Below are 23,800 nucleotides of genomic sequence, written 5' to 3' on the forward strand. Positions count from 1 at the left end.
CACTGGAAGTATGAAGATAAACATTATGGGGTTCTTGACCTTAAGGTAATTTCAACACAGAATAAGGCCAAAAGAGGGGTGTGCCCAGAGGAGCCCATCTAAGGGATTCAGGGAAGGAGATTAAATTTTGAAGGATGAGTAAGAGCTAACCAGAGAAAGATGGGTGAGAAGGGCATTCTTGGCCCTGGGAAATGACACAAAGAAGTAGGGGCGCTACAAGCAGTTGATACATTCAAGCCAGGTTGTGACAGAGAGGAGGCTGGTCATGGGAGAAGTGGCTAGAAGTTTGGACTTTAACCTCTAGGCAATGAGGGAGCCACTGAAAGGTTTAGGTAGGAGTCCAAATTTTACACTGCATACGAATAGGGAATACCACAGGCTGCCTGGAAGAGGCAGGGGGTTGTGGGGGCTGAAGGCAACTAGTTAGAAGGCTACTGTCAATCTCAGCAAGAGCCACTGGACAAGGAGACTGGAGAGAAGAGGCTGGTTACATCAGAGACACCGTCAGGTGGTAAAACTGCTAACAAAAACTGACTGGATGTGAGACACTGAGGGCAGATATAAAAGTGGACAGACAGGAAAGTCCATTACAAACTGTCTTCATCAGTTACCAAGGGGTGATGGAGAATATAACTCAGTGCATCTCTTCCTTAACTTTTCCGGATGCCCTTCTGAAGTGGGATTGTTACCTTGTTGGACTTGAGCATGGCCAGCTGAGGTGATCCTGGGGGAGTACGATAGAGCAGCTCAGAAGTGAAGGCTGCATTTGCAATCTGCATGCATTCTTCCAAAGTCTTCAGAAAAGTATTGCAGGTCGATTTCAGCAGAGTTCCCACATCAATTCCCTCCTATGAAACAACCAGAGTGAAAAACTCCTTTACTTTGTCAAAAAGGAAAAAGCCCAGATAAGGACTGTCCTTAGAGGTTTTTATCTACCACACAATAATAATAATAATAATGTGCCATCTACTTTGCTGGACAAATACGTGTATCAGTTAGGATGCAGGCACCTCATATACCTAAGAGAAAAGTTATATTCCTTGTGCTTCTTTGAGAAATGACTAGTTTAAAATTAAACAGCTTAGAGCCCTTCCTTGTGCTTCTCCCTGGCTTAATTGCACCCTAAACACAATCACCCATGACCTACAGCTTAGGTACCCTGAGCACTACTGCCTGTGGGTCAAAGGTTAAAAGCACATGTTTTTTTGTGGGGGAGGAGGGACTTTCCTAGAACGCCCTAATCTCTGATCTATATGCCTTTGCGCAAGTATTTTTATTTTAGGAAAAATCGATATATGATAACCCAAAAGACCACTAGGATCATGCTGAGACGTCATGACACCAACCTCCATAACTAAAGATTCCCGCAAAGAAAGAAGAATGCATATTTGCCCTCAACCCTGATTCTTATCTGGAATCCTGTTTTTCTCCTTTTCACTATAAAACTTCCTGCAATTCTTCCCAATGGAGGACACAGTCTTTAAGACATTAGTCTACTCTGGTCTCCTTTGCCTGGCAAAACAATAAAAGCCATTTTTTTTCCTCCATTACCCAAAACTGTCTCCATGTTTCTACTCAGCACCAGTGGACAGAGGCCGAGTTTCAGCAACAGTTATAAAAGAAAAAGACTGAGCAAGTCCAATTTATCTATTAATCACACACAAGCCTTATCCTCAGTCTGCCCTTCAGGCTCACTCACTAGCTGAAGGCAACAGCTTTTTTCAACAATATATGACAGCACTATGTCAGGTACTGGGCACTGAGCCTTCATGGGGTTTCCAGACTATAAGGGGTGGCAGACATGAAGCTGAATCACATGAACTGAAGACACTAGAATCAATGGGAAAACGTAACACACTGTCTGAGTAAAAATGAGGCTCTAGAAATGAAGCATTAGAAACCACGAATCACAGTTTGCCTTCTGAATAGGTTTTTTAGCTTTTACTACAGATGAGTCTAAGAGGTTTTCTCTTGAACATCTAATCACTTTTTTCCCTCCAAGTTATTGCACTTGCTCGAAGTATTTTTCTTCTGATATTGACATTAATAAGTTGTTTAGGAAACTGAGGTCACCCCCTAAGGAACATGGTAGCTAGTTAGCTGGGTTAAAATTATCAGACTGGCCAAAGATGGAGATACTCATGCTAGGCCTCACATCAACAAACCAAAAACTGAACCAAGTTTCTGTGCTGGACTCTCCCAGAAAAGGCAGACCTAGCCCAACCAATCAGTGCTTGCCAGCGCAGTGCAAGTACTGACCCAGCTCCAAGACTCCCCTTTGCTCCACATAAGAAAAGCAACTGTGCTTTAACCATTCCACAAACGCTCAGTATAACTTCCCTGTTCCTGTTCACTTTGGTCCATAAAAATCCATTTCCTTGTACAGCTCCTTTCTATCTGCTAGATGGGCTGCTGTCCGACTCATGAATCACTGAATAAAGCCAGTAAGAGCTTTAAATTTTACTCAGGTGGATTTTGCTCTTTTAACAGTGGCCTTTATATTTTCTTCAACTTCATATTTCTAACAAGCTAGATGTTGCTGGTCGTGAACCACTTTGATTCAGATACCAATTACAATGTGTGGTTTTTTCCTCTCCACCATGAAATTCTCAGACACCAGCTAGGTGTCCTAAATTCTGACACAACCTACCTGGAAATAGCATCAGATCTGACCAGTTAGGTGCTCAGTTCTACAAGACTGCTCCTCACTCCCACTTCAGACACCAATGGCAAGTCCCAGTTGTCACCTGTGCTACAGACTCACCCACTACAGACTGAGGATTCCAACGACTCCCTCCTTGCATCTCATTAATTTGCTAGAGCAGCTCACAGAACTAAGAGAAACTTTTTTTTTTTTAAGAGAAACACTTTCCTTACTAGATTAATAGTATATTATAAACACGAATAGCCAGATGGAAGAGATGCACAGGGCAAGGCATGTGGGAAGAGGCCTGGAGCTTCCGCACTCCCCGAGCATGCCATTCCTCCAGCCAGTGGGTGCGTAACAACTCAGGAGCTCACCAAACTCCATGCTTTGGGTTATGGAAGCTTCATTAGGTGAGCATGATTGATTAAATCACTGGCCAATGGAGACTGAGGTCCACCTTCAGCCCCTCTCCCCTCCTTCCAATCCTCTAATCACTTGGTTGGGTTCACTGTCAATTAGCCCCCATCCTTAGGTACTTTCTTAATGTCACCTCGTTAACATAACAGGACATCTAGTCACTTGCAGCACAGGAAATTTCAAGGTTTTTTTTTAGGAGCTCAGTGCCAAAAACTAGAGGAAGACCAAACATATATTTCTTCTTATAAATCTCAATATCACAACCACAGTTTCATCAGCATGTTCCCAAGGCACTAACTAGAAACACTTCTTTGAATTAAAAATTGCTGTGTTCACTTTTTCCCTGCCCTCTAGACCAGGGCTTCTCCACCCTGGCACCGCTGGCATTTGGGGATGGCTAACTAGTGGAGTAAGGGATGGAGGGAGAGTGGCTCTCTTGTCCATTGCAGGTATTAAGCAGCATCTGGCTACTACCCATTAGATGCCAACAGCACTTCCTCCGTGGTGACAACCAGAAAATGTCTTCAGACTTTGCTAATGTCTCCTAAGGGGCAAAACTGATCTGGTTTGAGAATCACTGCTCTGGGCTGTAACATCCCAAGAGCAGGACTGAAAATGTTTTTGGCACCCCTCTCTTTTCCCTCTCCCAGCACAGTATCTGGTACATAATTGGCAGCTTGCTGAATGAATAAGAGGGCCTTCCCCACCTCCAAAAAAAAGGTAATGAAAGTGAGTTAAACCACCATTACTAGAAAAACTTAGTTTCACATACACTACTAGTAGCACACTGCTACATTACCTAAGAAAAGTAATTTAAAGCAATTAATTATCACCTGCAGATTCTTCATTTTGTAGGCACTGTTCTTTAGAAAACGTCTTTGAAAGCAGAGCAGAGATCCTTTTTCTGGTTAATGTGAACCATTCAATGCAAAATTTAATACCAGACAGATCTTTTCATATGTATTTTAGAATGAATGAATCACAATTTCATTAATAAGTGATAAAAAAAACAATTCTTGCTGATGATGCAGAGAAATAAAGCTGTGTCTCTATTTCTGAAAGCACTAGCCTACACTAAAGCAGAATGTCTGTCATAGTGAAATAAAACCCTGCTACAGTCTCATCAGAGGTGACAGATATGCATTACTGACAGACATGACATTGCATCTTAAGAGCCACACCAGTAGTATAGAAATAGTTCTGCTAAACAAATAAGGCTATATTTTAAAAGTGATGAAGGAGTTCCTGTTGTGGCTCAGCGGGTTAAGAACCCAGCTAGTGTCCATGAGGATGCAGGTTTGATCCCTGGCCTCGATCAGTGGGTTAAAGGATCTGGTGTTGCCGAGAGCTTCGGTACAGACTGCAGGTGCAGCTTGGATCTGGCATTGCTGTGGCTGTGGTGTAGGCCAGCAGCTGTAGCTCCGATGCAAGCCCTAACCTAGGAATTTCCACATGCCACAGATGCAGTCCTAAAAAGAAAAATAAACTAATTAATTAAAAGTGATGCAAACTGGGGGAAAATATATTTTAGCACATCAGTAATAAAGTTGAAAGTTCCAAATGTTATCAGTTAATTAATCCTGAATTCAACCCAGAAAGGAAAACGATATGCTTCCACATGCTGGAATCACACCCTTCTTTTTGTTGAATTTTGTCACTGTTTTCCTCTGAAAAGCAGTAAATCCCATGGTAGGGATTGTGTGAGAATAAGCAACATTTGTGCCACATTTCAGGTGGCTAAGACGAATGGCATTTTACCTCAGAGCTGGACACACCAGTTGTGGTCACTTCTTTTGTTTTATCTACTTGCTGAACAAGAAGATCACAGTAAAGCCTTAGTTCCGACATTTTAGTTTTCAGGTTTTCAGTGTTTTCCGCAAACTCTAAATAACAAAACGATGAAAATGTATTTACCAGAAAGAATAACTCATTTACTAGTTAGTATACTATACAGACAAGTGAAATATAATCTACGCCTAAAGTTGGATGTTTACAGTATGGGTGGCAGATATGATATAAGTTATGGGAGCAAGAAAAACAGAAGAGAGAGGTTTCCATTCTTTTGAATCTACATTATTTCTTGAGGCAACATATTCGATATCACCGGGTCAGGAAGAAGGAGACAGTATACCTCTGATCTACTTGTGTCAGAACTGGGAACAGAGTCAAGGGTTCAGAATTTTGGTCTCAATTCTGTTACACAGTTTTACTATCTGTAAAATGGGATCCCAGCTGCCGACGCAGGGTTGGAAACTGGGAAGCAGTGTTCTGTGACATGCAATTACCGCTAGTAAGACAGCTGGTTAACTCAGCGGGCTGGTCCAGCATGCCACCTGGCAGGGCTAATGGCCCCTCTGTGCACCTGCTGCCCCTTCATTAGCACTCACTCCAGCCACCCCAGCACTGAGGGCCCAGCTATGATCATTACTGCCTCTGCTGTCTTCTCCACAAAAAAGCTGCACCTCACCAACCTGATCAGAGTCAAAGCTGACAGTGTCTGGAGTTTGCTCCCGACTGAGCATTAAAAAACAACCCACAGAGGCCATTTACTGTCTCAACTTGACGGGTTAGGCACATCTGCCATACATGCCATGGGAAAGGCCCCCTGAAACACTTTCCCAGGTGTACACTGGGAGCTGGGGGGCTTCCAGGGAGGCTGTAAGTCCTGGCACTCATGTTATGCCATGGTTCTAATGATGTTGAGTTAATGAGCCTGAAGCAGCAGCAACCTTAAGTATCCACCTACCCTAGGAAAGGAGGGGGGAAGTGGGGTGTTACTGCTGGAAGCACCCAGATCTGAGGCTGCTTTGGCTCAGCTACTCTTCTACTAAAGGTCAACTTTGTGCCAGAAACAGTACCAGGCAGTTTCATATCATCACTGATCCCCATGATGATCCTTCTAAGGTAGGTGATTACCTCTTTTTAAAATATAAGGAGATAGAAAGGTTAGACAGGTTAAGTGACCAAGGCCAAGGTGACAAAGCCAGTACCCCACAAAGCCATGAGTTAAGTCCTATTGTATCTGGCTCCTAACCTGTACTCTTTCTACTATGCCATGTTGAGAAAGAAGAGTTAGACTGCTTAAGTTCCACTGAGATATACAGTATTTGTATGATACAAATGGCGAGGTGGGCAAAAGCAAGATAGCAAATATGGGAACCCAGAGATGCCAATGGGTGATTCCCAGGGTTCCCAGACCAGAGGATAATCAATACTTGCCTTTTTCCTTCTGGGTCCTACTGTCTGTCAGGCAAGCCTTGGCTGACCCCAGGGCTACCAGCCACCGCTGTCGCTCAGCCACACTTCTGGCCTTCAGGTAGAAGTACTGTTCCCCAGGGATTATCAGGTCCATGCGTGTGTTATCTACTGAATGAACTGGGAGCAAGGCAGAGGGAGGTCAGACACCTAGCAGAGCCCTAGCTGGGTAGCCTCCGCTGCACGCAAATTCTTGAGCTTCACGGGGACCAGTCACTGAGGACTTCTTCCAAGAGAAGACGTCAGGCCTTATGACTTCTAGTTTATTTACCTCTTCCTAGAGGCCTCTGCTGATGAAAAGGGAAAATTCTGCATTGATTCCAAGGTCTCAACAAGCCTTTGGCCTAAAAAAAGAACCACCCAAATCTCCTTGGGAACTTTTATAAGAGGAGAAAGGAAAATCTTTCTTTTGGGGGGTGGTGTGTATGTAAAGTATGCTGCTCTGCGGCCATCAAGACTTAATGCCAAAAAATAAAGGTATGCTCTTTATCTCCTCGGGCTATTGGAAGGCCATCAAGAACACAGTGTTTTTCCTTTTCTAATTTCTTCACTAGTCATATAAAAAATGTGAGAATCCCTTCAGAGCACTTCAGGAGAAGAAACAAGCAAGCCACACCCTCCTTCACCCCCCCAAACCCCATGCCCCAAATTCCCTTCTGCTCAGTTTCTGAGCCACATTTCTCAGCATATCTCAAGATTCTCAAAACCAAGAAATAAAGGCTATTTGTAGGCCTGTCAGGTGTCTGCGTGTTTTGTTTTAGTGTAGAGGTGGTGGCCAGGAGGTGTGTGTGTCTCCTGATTTAAACATACAAGTGCAATAAGAAAATATACAATAAGATAAATAAGCTTAGCAAATAGTCACTGGCCCCAGGTAAGCAGGCGACTAAAGGAATGAGCACTGGAGGTGTAGTGAAGCACGCTGCTCTTGTTTATTCTACCTCTTAAACAACCTCCTTGTAAAAACTGGCTGCAGTTTTAGGTTTTACTTGTAAGACTTTCTTCTGGGACATAACATTATATACTTTTGTCTGAACTATAGGAGCAGCAGAGAAAGGCATGCAGAAGCTAGTGCTTTTTCATTTTGACAGAGAGACAGAAAGAAAAATAAAACCTGCAAGTCTTTTGGTTTCTCACCTTGAATTTCACAGACTGCCATCTGGATGCTCCCTTTGCAACCTTTCCAGGCATCTTCAGGAGAATCGTAATATGATAATATTCCCCCACAGAGAAGGAACCACCGAGGCTGCCAACCTAAAAACAGAAGCAAGAGCATGGTCTCAATTACAGCTTCCCAGACACAGGATTAGGACCCAACAAAGGATGCAAGATCCCAGCTCCAAGGAACTTACAATCCAGGGGAAATTCGAAGGGAAAGAAGTTAGAAAAGATTGCAGAGAAGTCTTGAAGGATCAGCAATAAACATGGTGATGATTCTCTAGGTAACAGGATTACTGATTTTTACTCCTTTCCCCTCAATATAGTACCAGTAAACTTTGGTTTTTAATTTTTCTAAGATAAAAGATTATTGTTTTTCAAATATTATTGTTAACACATTTACTCTTTTCCCCTATGGTTAAGAAAAATTATCCCTAAGTTATAAATAAGACTAAAGATTGCTTTGGCCTTTCAACAACATACAGAGCCTGCCTAGGGCCATATGACATCTAAGGAAAGATAACTTTAAATGATGATTTGGTATTGACCCGCTGAAATGGAATATTCTTAAAACACTCAAGGGCTTAACTACTTCCACTTCAGAGAACTTTGGGGGATAAACAGTATTCAGTGGAAATACATGCATCTTATTTAGCTCTCTTACACACCTAGATTCTAAACGAACCAAACTTCCTTGCTATACACCTGTTTTAGGGCTTTTGCTTGAACTGGATCTTCTCCCTAAAATGTCATCCTTGACTATCTCTGCATAAGCCTTGTCAGTATCCTAAGTCAGATGTATTTTATTTTCTTTCTCTGAAATGCCCCAGCCCTTTGAGTATATATTTCTCCCACTGGACCCCTCTGTGACTGAGAGAGCCAGAGAGAAGGCTGGTAGGGGCTTTGGGCAGAGCCACAAGGGCTGCTCAAGTACATACCTGATGGGCCCTTGGGAACTGATCCACACAAACCAAGTATATAAGTCACCAAGAGATGTGAAAATAGTATCAATTTACTACTAACAGGAGATTAGTACACTTCCTGGAGCACCCATAGCCTAAGGTCATAGTTCAGAGAAACTACATTTGTCATCAGGAGGCTGAATGGTCAGCACTAAATCTAAATTAGACACAGAGGTTAGGTGACAGGCAAGATGTTTCATTCATCATCTACTTTGTCAGAGTCTGCTTTTCTGGGAACCAGAATACTCAGACCTGCCAGGTACCATGTCTCTCACTTTCTTAAACAAAACTGGGAAAACACTAATTCTCAATATCCACCCTCTAATAATTCATACCAGTCACTGAAATATCCTTTCTCACCAAAGATACGTAATGTTTTCTAAAACCATGGCTTATGTTCCTTTTGTTCCATCTTGTATTGGGGCATCCTTCCCAGGGAAGCAAGAACCTACACCCTTTACGGGATGTCAGGAGCCTGAAGCCTTATCTCAGTACCCACATAGGTCAATTACTGGCTGGAAAACCTCTTGGGATGAACTTGTAAATGTATTTTAGAAGGTGATACTTCCTGACCTTGGCTTCAAATTCTATGGAAAAAGAAACCTGAAGGCCACCATTCTTGGCACAAACATTACAATACAGGAAACCAAACTGATCCTCAGACTACATATTATTAAGCAAAAAGTCAGCACTCCTGAAATAGGTATTATTGGTGATATCTTAGCCCTTTGCAAAAGTCATTATTTATAACTTTTGCCATCTCCCCTCACTGAAACAAAAGAATCAATTCCTAAGAACCTGAGAAATGGAGGAGACCTTTGAAATCACCTAGTCCAACCAGCTCGTCTTACAGAAAAGGAAACCAATCCCGCGTAGATCAAGTGACCTACCTAAGGTCATACAGGAAGTACACAGCAGAGTTGGGAAGAAAACTATGTCTTTCTACAGTCCCTCCCAGCATAACAACCCCCAAGTCTAGACTCCCCATTGCTATAAGGCTATCCTGGTACAAAACCGTAGCATCTTCTCACTTACAGCTCAACTCATGACTATGTCTGATGGGAACACTCTCCAAAAACACCGTGACTCTTGAGCACAGAGAATTCAACATACCCTCAATTACCACATTTTATCAAATATAGGAGCCCACCTGTATTTAGTCCGGGTGCTCCAGAAACACAGAACCAATTGTATATGTATCTATATGCTCATGCAATTATAGAGGCTGAGAAATTCCAAGATCTGCAGCTACAGCCTCAGGAGGACCAATTTATAATTCCAGTCCAAAAGTCAGCAGGCTTGAAACCCGAGAAGAGCCAATGTTTTAGTCGGAGTCAGAAAGCAGGAAAGGACCAATGTCCTAACTCAATAGTCAGACAGGAGTTATTTCTTACTCAGCCTTTTTGCTCTATTTAGGTCTTTGACTGATTGGCTAAGACCCACTCACATCAGGGAAAGTAATCTACTTTACTCAGTCTACCAACTCAAATGTTAATCTCATCCAGAAATACCCTCAGACACATCCAGAACAATGTTTGGTCAAATGTCTGGGCACCCCACAGAAGAGGCAAGTTGACACATAAAATTAACCATCACACACTATCGGTTTTTTCTTTTTTGTTTTGTTTTTTTTTTGTCTTTTTGCCATTTCTTGGGCCGCTCCTGCGGCATATGGAGGTTCCCAGGCTAGGGGTCGAATTGGAGCTGTAGCCGCCAGCCTACACCACAGCTCACGGCAACGCCGGATCCTTAACCCACTGAACAAGGGCAGGGATCGAACCTGCAACCTCATGGTTCCTAGTTGGATTCATTAACCACTGTGCCACGACAGGAACTCCACACACTGTCGGTTTTAAAATAACTAAAATATTTGCAAACAGTGCAACTGACAAGGGCTGAATTTCCAAAATATACAAATAGATCATATAACTCAATAACAAAAAACCACAACACAATAAAAAAAAAAAAACAAAAAACAAAAAACACAGCAGATCTAAATAGATACTTCTCCAAAGAAAACCTATGGATGATGAACAGGCATATGGAAAGACGCTCAACATCACTAGTTATCAGAGAAACGTAAATCAAAACTACAATGAGGTATAACCTCACACTGGTCAGAAGAGCCACCATTACAAAGTCAATAAATAACACCTGGCGAGGGTGTGGAGCAAAAGGAACCTTCCTACACCGTTAGTGGGAATGTAAATCGGTGCAGCCACTATGGAAAACAGTATGGAGGCTCCTCAAAAAAACTAAAAATAGGAAGTTCCTGTTGTGGCTCAAGCAGAAATGAACCCAACTCGTATCCAAGAGGATACAGGTTCGATCACTAGCCTCGCTCAGTGGATTAAGGATCCAGCACTGCTACAAGCTGTGGTGCATGTTGCAGATGCAGCAATCCCACTCCTGGACATATATCCAGAGAAAACTCTAATTTGAAAGAATACATGCACCCCATGTTCGCAGCAGCACTATTAACAAGACATGGGAGCAACCTCAATGTCCACCAACGGTTGAATGAATAAAAATGGGGTATGTATTATACAATGGAATATTACTCAACCATAAAAAGAGCAAAATAATGCCATTTTTAACTACATGGATGACTTATAGTTTAACATACTAAGTGAAGCCAAAAACAAATATCATATGCTATCACTTATATGTGGAATCTAAAATATGATACAAATGAATTTTTGCAAACAAAGCTGGAACAGACTCATAGACAAAGAAAACAAACATGGTTACCAAAGGGAAAAGAGGGTGGGGGAGGGATAAATTAGGAGTTTGGGATTAAAAGAGACAAACTATTATATATAAAATAGGTAAACAACAAGGACCTACTGTATAGCACAGGGAAACTGTATTTAATATCTTACAAGAACTTATAATGGAAAAGGATATGAAAAAGAATATATATATGTATAACTGAATTACTTTGCTGTACACCAGAAACTAATACAACACTGTAAATCAACTACATTTCAAAAACCTAAAAAAAAATCTAAGATAAAGTATTATTTTATGCAACACAAGGAAAAAAAAAAAAACCTGCTTGTTAAGCAATGACAAGGCACTGAGTCTAAGATGCTTTCCAATTTCAGAGCTATTGGAATGTGGGGGAAAATGCCTAAAAATTGAAAAAAATGTGGTACTATACTAGGTTTATCTTATAGGAAATCTGAAAAATGTTAAACAGCCCAAACACACAAACGCAAAGCACAGCTGCAGTACATTTTTAAAGTAGCTTGCTGTAAATCAACTATACAGCAATGGAAAAAATAAAAATCATGTCTAAAAAAGATTTAAAAAAAACTTTCTCAGAAAAATAAAAATAAAAGTAGCTTGTAAACTATAATAGTAACCAAAACAATACCTTTCTGTAACAGGTTTTGTATTTATCTAGAAGTTATAATTACAGAAGTTCAATTATTTTATCCTGTAGTTTGCAACCATAAAAACAAGAAAGTTTTCGTTATCGTTCCCAGAATTTCAGAATACACATTAAGAGACCACAGAAGTCTTATTTCCGTTATCTGAAATTTAATGGCAGAGAAATGGAGAGTCCAGAGCAGTATCAAAACACACTGTTCTTTTATCACGGCCAGTTGTGGGCAGCACAGACACAGCTCAGCAATTACATGAGAGAAGAAGCAGAGATGCCATTAATTCACTTCCTGATTTATATCAATCTGCTGTCAACTTGGTTTAGTGTGAAGGTTAATTTTAACTATCAACTCGAGTGGTCCACGGGATGTCCAGACAGCTGGTAAAACACTACTTCTGGGTGTGTCTGTGCGGGTGTCTCTGAGAGTGATCAGCATTTGCATCAGCAGACTGAGTAAAGACGGCCCTCACCGATGGCGCAGACATCATCCAATCCATTAAGGGCCTGGACAGAACAGGAAGGCTGAGGAAGGGTGAATTTGCTCTCCCTACTTGAGCTGAGACATCCATCTTCTCCTCCCTTGGGACGGAGGCACTCGGCATGCCTGGACTTTTGGACTCAGACCAGGACTTCCACTATCCTCCAGCCCTGATTCTTGGGTCTCTGAACTCAGACTGAATTGCATTACCAGCTTCGCTGGTTCTCCAGTTTGCAGAGAGCAGCCTGTGGAACTGCATAATCTCCGCAACGGTGTAAGCCTCTGTGTGTGTGTGTTTCTGTTCCTCTGGAGAAGCCCAATACACTTGAACACGATAAAAAATGTTCACAGCAACAAAAGAGCAGATGAAAACTGTGGGTCTATACCAGTCCCTGATCCCTCAGATTTCCATCAGACTCTTCCTGTCAATCCTACTCTCCCCCCCCCCCTCCGCTTTTTTTTGGCTGTCCCCTACTGGAGATGGACCATGGTGTCAGTCGAACTCCCTGCTTGGAAAATGTGATAAGAAACTTCAACGAGCAGGGAAAAGTTTTAGCTCATGTAAGCTATACTGCCAGGGATGGGGCAGGGCAGAAAAGTATTTAAATGCCAATTTCACACACTTTGTATTATCCTAATTATTTTACTATAGAAGGTATAGTGAGTATTTATTTTTGGCAACCCAGCATCTACTTCCCACACTTCTGTTACTGAATACCCTCCTTCTCCACACCCTGTCCATGTAGTTTGGGTGGGGCTATCAGGCTTAAATGCAGCTTTACATCCCGTCCTCAATAATATGTTCCAAGACAGGCAAGTGACCCAACTAGAAATAATTCTGGGACTTTTCCCGAGACTGGAGAAAGGTGGAAAGAAATGGAGACTCTTTTGTTCCTGGCAGTCATCTCGCATCCCAGGGACCTAAACATAATTTACACATAAAAGGAAATGGGGTAGGAAGACCTCTCCCTGAGGGAGGCAGAGAAAGGAAGCAGATCTAGATGACAGGGTTTTTTTTGTTGTTTTTTTTTTCCTTTTTAGGATGGCACCTATGGCATATAGAAGTTCCCAGGCTAGGGGTCCAATCAAAGCTGCAGCTGCCGATCTACACCACAGCCACAGCAACGCCAGATCTGAGCCTTATCTGTGACCTATGCCACAGCTCATGGCAAGGCCAGATCCTTAACACACTGAGTGGGGCCAGGGATCAAACCCGAATCCTCATGGATACTAGAGTGGTTCATCACCACTGAGCCACAATGGAAACTCCTAGATAACAGTTTTGGAACACCTCAATCAGACTGTGTCACACTGATAGATAAGATACCCTCTGGACTTTTCAGTTACATGGACAAATAGATGTCCGTTCTTTACCTCAAACCTCAGTTGGATGTTTCTGTAAGTAAAAGATTTCTAAAGTAATACATGATTATTTCACTAAATGTAGAAAAAGCACTTGACAAAATCTAACACCTTTTCATAATAAAAACAGAAGTTCCCATTACGGCTCAGTGGATACTAGACGGGTGCTAGTATCCATGAGGATGCAGGTTCTATCTCAGGCCTTGTTCAGTGGGTTAAGGATCGGGCATTGCCATGAGCTGCAGCGTAGGTCACAGATGCGGCTCAGATCCTGAGTGTGGCTGTGGCATAGGCTGGCAGTTGCAGCTTGGATTTGACCGACCCCTTCCATATGCCATGGGTGCAGCCATAAAAAGGCAAAAAAGCAAAACAAAAAACAAAAACCCTTAACAAACTAGGAATATAAGGCAACTTCTTCAACCTGATAAAGGCATCTACAAAAATCCCGCAGCTAACATCATACTCAATGACAAAAAAACTGGATGTTTTTCCCCTGACATCCGGAAGAAGAGAAATAGACACTTGCTCTTGTACTTCTATTCAGCACTGTATTGGAGAGTCTAGCCAGAGCGATTTGGGTACAAAATGATTTAAAAGGCATCCAGATTGGAAAGGAAGATGCAAATCTACCTCTATTTACAGACGTGCTCTTGAATATATATATATGTATATATATATATATTCCTTTAAATATATACATATATTCCTTTAAATATATACATATACTCCTTTAAATATATACATATACTCCTTTAAATATATACATATACTCCTTTAAATATATACATATATTCCTTTAAATATATATATATATATATTCCTTTAAAAATATTAGAATAAATAAGTTCAGCAAGGTTGCAAGATATAAGACCAACATACAAATATCAACTGTATTTCTATATAGGTGCAATGAAAACCCTGAAAATTCTGAAGATGAAATTAAGAAAAATTTTCATTTACATCAGAAAGAATAAAACAGGAGTAAATTTAAAAGTGTAAGACTTATACTCTGAAAACTACAAAACATTATTCAAAGAAATTAAAGATTTGAAGATTATTCTAATGAAAATTCTAAAATTACCAGCTTATTTTCCCTCACATAGTGCAAATGTCTTTCTATACTTTTTAGATAACAACTGTTTGCAAAATTCACTTCTTTCATTTCAAGTAATGTTGAACAATATGTATTTTTCCAATTAGCAAATTTTCTTAACAAATGCACTTTTATTTGGATCTAAAATGGCACAACTCATGTTAATTTTGCTCTATATTTTCTTCCTTTTTTATTTCACAAGAGCCACCATAGAGATGCCTTATTCTTTAAAGATCCAAACCAAAAAAGTGATTACTTGTGAGTCATACCCTCATCTGACTAAAAATACTGTAGGTTTCCTTATTTTTTACTCTGCAGTCTTGTGACAAGTAGCTCATCCAAACACATTATTTAAAAAAAAAATTTTTTTTAAAACTCCCTTACAAGATGCATTTTTTTAGTATTTTTTTTAAAATTTTTTTCATCTCTATTACTGTGCTTTTAATTTCTAGCATTTTCATTTTACCTCAAAGTTTCCAACTCTGCCAAAATTTTCCACCTGACTGTACAGTGTCTACTTTTTCTTCCAGAATCTTTAACAGTTTATTTTTTTTTTACTTTTTTTATTACTCAAATGAATTTATCACATCTGTAGTTGTATAATGATCATAACAATCTGATTTCACAGGATTTCCATCCCACAGCCCAAGCACATCCCTCCACACCCCAAATTGTCTCTTCTGGAGACCATAAGATTTTCAATGTCTGTGAGTCAGCGTCTGCTCTGCAAAGAAGTTCAGTCTGTCCTTTTTTAAGATTCCATATGTCAGTGAAAGCATTTGATGTTGGTGTCTCATTGTATGGCTGACTTCACTTAGCATTACAGTTTCTAGGTCCATCCATGTTGCTAAGAATGCCGGTATTTCGTTCTTTTTGATGGCAGAGTAATATTCCATTGCGTATATGTATAGCATTTATTCTAAAATTCAATTTCTTCTTTGGTTAAAGTTCTGTGTTTAGATAATGCATAGTTCCCCTAATAATTACCACAATAATCAAGATAAAGAAAATTACATTATCCTTTCCTCAAAAGGATACCCTTGTCCTACCTTTTTTTTTTTTTGCAGTCAAGCCCTCCTCATGCTCTGGCTAACCACTATTGTGTTTTCAATTTCAGTTGAAAATATTTTCTAATTTTCTTGAAAGACTTCTCCCTCTTTGATCTGTGGGTTATTTAAAAGTGTACTGTTTAATTCCTAATGTTTGAGGATTTCCAACATTTTTCTGTCATTGATTTCTAGTTTATTTTTGGGAAAGACACAGAACATTATTTTCATTTTGGCAGAGTTTCTATTATGTCCCAGAACATGGTCAATTTTAGTCACTAAAATTCTATGTGCATTTTTAAAAATGTAGTATTCTGTTGTTGTTTGGGGGATTTTTCTAGAAATGTCAATTAGGTTAAGTTGGTTGACAGTATTCAGATTTTCTATATCTTTGGGTGATTTACTGGACACTTGTTCTACGGATTACTCAGAAAAGAACTGGAAGTTCCCAAGTATAATTGTGGATCTATTTCTCCTGTCAGTTCTATCCGTTTTTGCTTCATATATTTTGATATTCTGCTTTTAGTTGTATACACATTTAGGATTCCTGTGTCTTTTTGATGAATTGACCCTTTTATAATTAGGCAATGTCTTCTTTATCCCTCACAATTTTCCCTCTTCTGAAGTCTACTTTGTCTAACAGTAATCTAGCCAATTCAGCTTTCTTCTGATACCTTTTCCTATCTTAAACAAAAACAAAAACAAAACTTTTTTAAAGGACTTAAAATTTTTAGAGCAATTTTAGGTTTTAAAACAAAACTGAGGCGTTCCCATCATGGTTCAGCGGTTAACGAACCCAACTAGCACCCATGAGTACATAGGTTTGATCCCTGGCCTCGCTTAGTGAGTTAAGGATCCTGTGTTGCCATGAGCTATGATGTAGGTCACAGATGTGGCTTGGATCCCGTGTTGCTGTGGCTGTGGCGTAGGCTGCTGGGTATGGCTCCAGCTGCAATTGGACCCCTAGCCTGGGAACCTCCATATGCTGCATATGCTGTGGGGGTGGCCCTAAAAAGACAAAAAAGACCAAAATTTTAAAAAATAAAATAAAACAAAATTGAGGAGAGATTCCCCACATGCCTCCTGCCTCCACACATGCATTGCCTTCCCCACTACCAACCTCACTCACTAGAGTGGTCCATTTTTTTTATCATTTACTCTGACACACCATAATTTACCTTAGCCTACAGTTTACCTGTGTTTACTCTTGGTGTTGCACACTTCATTGGTCTGGACAAATGTATGACGGTATATACCCATCTACTCATCTCCCACAACAATCATCACTCCCCCTGCCATCAACAGCTTATCTTTTTACTGTCTCCATAGTTTTGCCTTTTCCAGAACGTCCCATAATTGGAATCGTTCACATTGTAGTCTTTTTGGATTGACTTCTTTCACTTACTAACATGCATTTAAGGTTCATCCAAGTCTTTCCATGGCTCAACAGGTTATGTCTTTTAAGCACTGACTAATACTCCTTTTTTTGGAGGCACCAGTTTGTTTATTCATTCACCTACTAAAAGACATCTTGGTTGCTTCCAAGTTTTAGCAATTACAAATAAAGCTGCTATTAAGATCTTTGTTCAAGTTTTCATATAAACATAAGTTTCTGTGCAGACCTAAGTTTTTGATTCCTTTGGGTAAATAGGAAGGAATGTGACTACTGAATCCTATGACCAGAGTATGTTCAGTTTTGTGAGAAACCACCAAACTGTTTTCTAAAGAAGAGATCCCCATTTTGCATTCCCATCAGCAATGTAGGAAGCGTTCCTGTTGCTCCACATCCTTGTCAGCACTTGGTGTCGCCAGTGTTTTGAGTTTTGTCCATTCTAATAGCTGTTTCATAGTATCTCGATGTTGCTTTAATTTCTATGTCCCTGATAACCTATGATGTGGAGCGACGTTTCATAAGCTTATTTGCCATGTATATATCCTCTTTGGTGGGTGTCTTTCACCCACTTTTGGGTTGGTTTCTTTGTTTTCTGATTGTTAAATTTTAAGTTTTCATATATTTTGGATAACAGTCCTCTTATCAGATGTGTCCTTTACAAATGTCTTCCCTCAGCATGCGATTTGTCTTCTACTGCTCTTGACATTGTCTTTAGCAGGGCAGAAGTTTTTAACTTTAATGAAGTCCAGCTTATCAATCATTTATTTCATAGATAGTGTGTTTGGGACTGTATCTAAAAAGGCACCAAGGAGTTTCCTTATGGCGCAGTGGGTTAGGATCTGGCATTTTCACAGCCCGTGGTTCGGGTCACTGCTGTGGCACAGGTTTGATCCCTGGCCCAGGAACTTTCATAGCCTGCTCGGGTAAGGCCAAAAAAGAAAAATAAATTAAAAAATAAAAAGGTATCAGGAGTTCCTGTCGTGGCGCAGTGGTTAACGAATCCGACGAGGAACCATGAGGTTGCAGGTTTGATCCCTGGCCTCGCTCAGTGGGTTAAGGATCCGGCATTGCCATAAGCTGTGGTGTGGGTCGCAGATGTGGCTTGGATCTGGCATGGCTGTGGCTGTGGTGTAGGCCAGCATCTACAGCTCCGATTAGACCTCTAGCCTGGTAACCTCCATATGCCGCAGGAAGCGGCCCTGGAAAGGGCAAAAAACAAACAAACGAACAAACAAAAAAGTATCAAAATACCCAAGGTCATCTAGGTTTTCTCCAATGCTATCTTCTAAGAGTTTAAGGGTTTTAGCTTTACGTTTCACATTCAGGTCTGCGATCCATTTTAAGTTAATTTTGGTGAAGGGTGTAAAGTCTATACCTAGATCTATTTTTTTGCATATGATGAAAGTCCAGTTGTCCAGCACCATTTGTTGAAGACACTATCTTTGCTCTATTGTACTGCCTTTGCTCTTCCGTCGAAGATCAGCTGACTGTATTCACATGGGTCTGCTTCTGGGCTCTCTATTCTGTTATGCTGATCTGTCTGTCTATTTTTTTTTTTCACCAGCACCACAAAATACTGTAGCTTTACTGAAAGTCTTGAGGTCAGGTAGCGTCAGTCCTTCAACTCTGCTCAGCCATACTCTACCTCAACAGAGCCATCTATCATAACTAAGCTCCCCTCGGGGAGCTCCAGACAGGATAGTAGATAACAAAGCCCTGTCAGGTCAGTTGCTAAGAGTTTTGGTGCAGCTGAGGAAGAAGGATGAGGAGGCGCCCTTAGTTTTAATAGATAATAACCAGCATTAGCTAAATTACAGGTTTCTTAATTTATCATCATTAATTCACAAAGCATTTTGGGGGCACTTATAATTTGTCAGGCTTAGAGATATACAGAAAAGAAGATCCCAGCTCTCAAAGAATGGCAGTCTTCTGGGGAGTCAGGTGTGCAGATGGCAAGGAGACTAACTATAAATACAATTGATGATATCAAAGTCTCTTTAAACCCTTCTGTTAGTCACTTATGTGTGCTCTGGGCTACCAAACTAAGTATCTGCTCTATTTGTTCTAGGCAATGCCCTTTTATATGTCCCACCATCACCTTCCTTAGAAAATTAGAGTTCAGAAGCTTTGGTTCAAGTTCAGATTCATAACATCCAGATGTTATGTTAAGCACATCACTTAAGTTCTTTGGGCATTATTTTTCTCGTTTATAAACAGAGAGAGATGGAATACATTGAGAAAGGTTTAATATATCATCTTCCTTCAGATTATTCTGTCTCCCTTAACAAACCCAGCACACTCATATCATCCTGCCTCCAAGCCTGAGGGTCACTTCTGCCCCATTCCTCCAGGTTGGTCACTAAGTCCTACCTAACCACCCTCATTTCTACTTTTGGCTTGTGTTCCACCATTGCTCATACTGGAGCACAAAGTCATGGAAAGGACACAGAGTCAGGCAGACCTGGCTCAAGAGTTATTTGCCGTATTATTCTAAATATCACGTGAGCCCTGGTTTATTCATCTGTGAAATGGGGACCAATGCCCCCCCTCCCTTCCCACATCACTGTGCTCTTATATTTCAGCTTTCCCTCTTCTCTTATCATGTTTCAGGTGGCTGAATCTTCCTTAAGCACGGTTTCTACCTGTTCTTTATTCCTATTTAGAAAAGCCTAATGACTTCCTACAAAACCAGTTCTAAACTCTCAGGCTTAGCTTGGATTAATCATCTCATCCCATCCTAATAACACCCTAGTAAGCCCTCCTGTTCCCAAAAAAGAACCCCCCAGTTTGGTCTTGCTGGTTTCCCCATTGAGGGTCCCTTCTGCCCACGCCAGTCTCACTCGCCCTTTGGTCTCTCCTCCTCCATGCTGTTTTCTCTGATCACTCCTGAAAAAGGATTCACTGTTTTTCTTGGCAAAGGATTCACTGTATGCCTGTCTACTCCAGTTTTGTGCCTTCCTCACTTTCTTACTTTCCTTCTCGTTATTTCTGGCTGCTTATCCTGGCCTCCGAAGTAGAGGGGCTAGTCTCCATCCAAGTTGTATATACTGGTCAACAGAGGCAGAAAAGCAACAGGACATCTGTGACGTCAACCTGGATGACCGAAGACTAACATTACAGCCAGTCAAGAGTATGCCAGATGTGCCTTTAAAATTCCAACAAAGACACCAGAGGGTGATAGGTAACCTCTAACTACACCTAGGAACTAGCTGTATGTAGTGTGGTCCCTCTAAAGTCTTGTCAAACCACAGCCTCAGAACAACCACATAAAAGCTTAAAAGTCCAAATCACAAGTCCAGCTCTAAGGGCATTTTCATCGTTGAGAAAGATTTCCACTAGACTGTGACCTCCTTGAGAATAAGAATCATGTCCTACTCATAGCAGTATTCTCAACACCCCACAGAGGGTCTGGTATGAAGTTTATATTCAGTGCTTCTTAACACTTATCTTCAGTGAATGAGAGATTGACTTACCGGGGACTATTAGACCACGTTAAAAGTAGACTGTTGAGATCATTTCTCTGCTATCTAAAAAGCAAAACGGAGTCATCTTTGTCTTGGATTATAGAGAAACAACCTTATCTGATGGACATGAAATAGATTCTCAAGAAAATGATGTTTAGCTTTCTCTGATGTGACAGGAATACTGAGAAACGTCAGCTATTTCTCTCTGGCTTTCTCCCTCTCTCCTGGTACTTTTATACTTTCCAAGGCCAATTTGAAAACGGGTTCAGGGAAAAAAATGCCCAAGCATCATGGTATCTTTTGGACTTACCTTCCCTACTGTCTCATTCAGCTGTCTTAGGTCCAAAAACTAGCTCTAATGTAAGTTTCTTTGGTCTGTCTCAAATCTGTTCCTAATGGAATTTAACTAGCTTTTTGGCTCAATTCTAAATATCAATAATGGTAACAGGGAGTAGTAAGGATTAAATACTGAAAGTACAGTCCGAGAACAACGGTCCCCAGGCTTCTCCCATCCACAGACCACTGTAATCACGTAAGACTCCATGGTTCACTCCTAGTATCTCCAACCACATCACAATCAAGGGGAAGACCCGTACTGCTTTTGATGGAGTGCCAACGAGGCAATGGTTTTAACATCTCTTACATTCCTTAAGAAATTATTAATTAATTTTTGCTGAGAGTAGACATGCAGACTAGTGGTACACAGAATTATACGATCTGTAATCATCATTCACCCAAAAGAATGACTGTCACAGGACTGCAGGGTCAATTCCAAAATTCTGATGGTTTATCTGACTCTTTTCCTTTTAATTTCTACCCCTCCAACTTCCAAAAGGAAGATCTAAGGAATTCAGGATACACGTACTCTCAGAAACCCTGAGGAGCCACAATTTCCACACAGGCAATACAAACTGAATTTTTCTGGCAACATTAATCAAAATAGCCATCGAATTAACCTATCCTAGAGTGAACAATGTACCAAGCAGTTTCATATATGCTATCCATTTCATCTCCATAATAAATCTAGTATGGCTAATTATTCTTTCTGTCACCATTAAACTGCAAGGTGAGGTCTCAGGGAGATTAAGTAAGAGCTAAAACTTTAAAAAACTTCTAAAAAAAACCATAGGAACCTAAGAGTAAATCTTTGTGACCCAGGGTTTGGCCATGGTTTAAGATATGACACTAAAGGCACAGCAATAAAAGCAAAATATTGATAAACTGGACACCAAATTAAAAAATTTTTGTGCTGCAAATGATGCCATTAAGAAAGTAAAATACAACCTACAGAAGAGGAAAAAAAATATTTGCAAGTAATGTATCTGCTAAAGAAACTGTATCTAGGTTAAAGAACCCTAACAATTCTATAATGGAAAAAAAAAAAAACAACAAAAAAAAGGCTCAATTAACAAACAGGTAACGATGTGAATAGACATTTCTCCAAAGATGTACAAACGGCCAAATAAGCACATGAGAAGAGGATCAACACACTAGTCATTAGGGAAATACAAATCAAACCACACTGAAATACCACTTCACACTCACCAGGATGGAGAAGAGACAGACAATAATGAGTGTTGGTGAGGATGCGAAGAACTAGGAATCTTCTTTCATTACTATCAAGAATGTAAAATGGTGTAGTCACTGTGGAAAAGTTTGGCAGTTCCCCAAACTGTTACAGAGTTACCCTGTGACCCCACAATTCCACTCTTAGGTTTATATTCAAGAGAAATGAAAACATGTCCACACAAAAATTCGACGCCAATGTTCACAGCACCATTACTCGCAATGAAAAAAAAAAAAAAAAGAGCAACCTAAATGTCCATCAATTGATGAACAGATAAATAAAATATTCCAAACAACAGAATATTATTTGTTAATAAAAAAAAAAAAAAGGAATGAAGTACTGATACACACCACAACACTGATGAACCACAAAAACATGCTAAGTAAAATATGGAAGTCACAAAAGAGCACATAATGTAAGATTCCATTTATATGAAATGTCTGGAATAAGCAAATTCATACAAAGAGAAGATGAGTGGTTGGCAAGGCAAGAGAGGGTAGGGTGGGAATGGTTGCTAATGGGTACTGTGTTTCTTTCCGGGATAATGCAAATGTTTTAAAACTGATTGTGGTGATGGTTGCACTCTGTAAATATGTTAAAAACACTGACTAGTATACTTTAAATGGGTGAAACTCCTGATAGATCAATTGCTATCTCAGTAAAGATGTTTAAAAACAACAGTAACAAAAAAAGGTTGACTAGTGGTTTTGAGACCCTGAGAATCTTGCTCTGGATCATTCACATGGTCCAGATGACCTCTTGGCACTGTTTACACAGTACATGCGCATACGTGTCACCGTCTTCCACCTGCGGGGGTACGCAAAATTGCAGCACCTCCTCAAACAACCATCTGGTGAGCATGATGCAAGCTTCTGCTATTTTTGGAATGCAGTGCTGCAGTGTGCTTGTGCTCTAATGCACTGGAGGGGCCCAGCCTGCAGCTGGCTAGAGCTCATGGCAGCAGCCCTTCTGTGTGCTGAGTGGGCAGGAAACCGACCTAAAACTGCAAAGTAGAAAGCTCAGAGCACAGCTCAGAAAATTTCCATGTGAACAAAACATGTGCACAACACCCGGCAAAGTCCTCCTCACTCCTGAACTCCTCCCCACCTCCCACCCTCAAATAAAATCTGCTATTCTAGGTCAACATACTTTAAATATAGGAACCTTATGAATCAGCTACAATTATATAATGATCCGGCAGGAAGGACATTTACAAGTATTATGTAATGGAGCATTGATGCTAGAGCCATTATTAACTGCATAACTTTGGGCCAGTTCCTTCTTCCACCTTTCTGTGTCTCAATGTCTTCATCTGGAAAATGGGAGTAACAAAGGCAACTGCTTCTTTAAATCACCGCAAAGATTAAATATGTTAATCCATGTAAAATGTTTAGAATAGTGCTTGGAACATTAGAAGCGTTATGTTTTTTACTACTCTTACAATTATTAATGGAGAAATCTCATCACTTTTATGGAGGAAGATACTGAAGCTCAGAATGGTAACGTGACTTTGCAGCTGACAGTGACAGGGCTGGCATCAGACTTCAGGTCTCCGTGACTCCTTAACTAG

At 40.5% G+C, this 23,800-nt stretch overlaps 1 protein-coding gene across 4 annotated transcripts in view; it reads right to left on the reverse strand.

Annotated features, from left to right (window-relative positions):
* Nucleotides 1-23,800, reverse strand: part of PLEKHA8 (pleckstrin homology domain containing A8) — a 60,102-nt gene that overhangs the window by 32,237 nt on the left and 4,065 nt on the right. For 2 of the 4 annotated variants that reach the window (XM_005673281.3, XM_013985757.3), the window contains exons 2-5: nt 7,454-7,570; nt 6,284-6,439; nt 4,823-4,947; nt 690-848 (exon numbers count right to left, since the gene is read on the reverse strand). In XM_005673281.3, the coding sequence (XP_005673338.1) occupies nt 690-848; nt 4,823-4,947; nt 6,284-6,439; nt 7,454-7,570 (557 nt within the window). Of the gene's footprint in view, nt 1-689; nt 849-4,822; nt 4,948-6,283; nt 6,610-7,453; nt 7,571-23,800 lie in introns of all 4 variants that reach the window. The other 2 variants (XM_085005626.1, XM_085005625.1) reach the window with 2 other exon arrangements.

This window comes from Sus scrofa, chromosome 18 (genome assembly GCF_054392235.1).
Source record: "Sus scrofa isolate SSC_HxYL_T2T_F1_AM1 chromosome 18, Sscrofa_HxYL_maternal_Yorkshire_Landrace_v2.0, whole genome shotgun sequence".
In the NCBI taxonomy this organism is placed as follows: Eukaryota; Metazoa; Chordata; class Mammalia; order Artiodactyla; family Suidae; genus Sus; species Sus scrofa.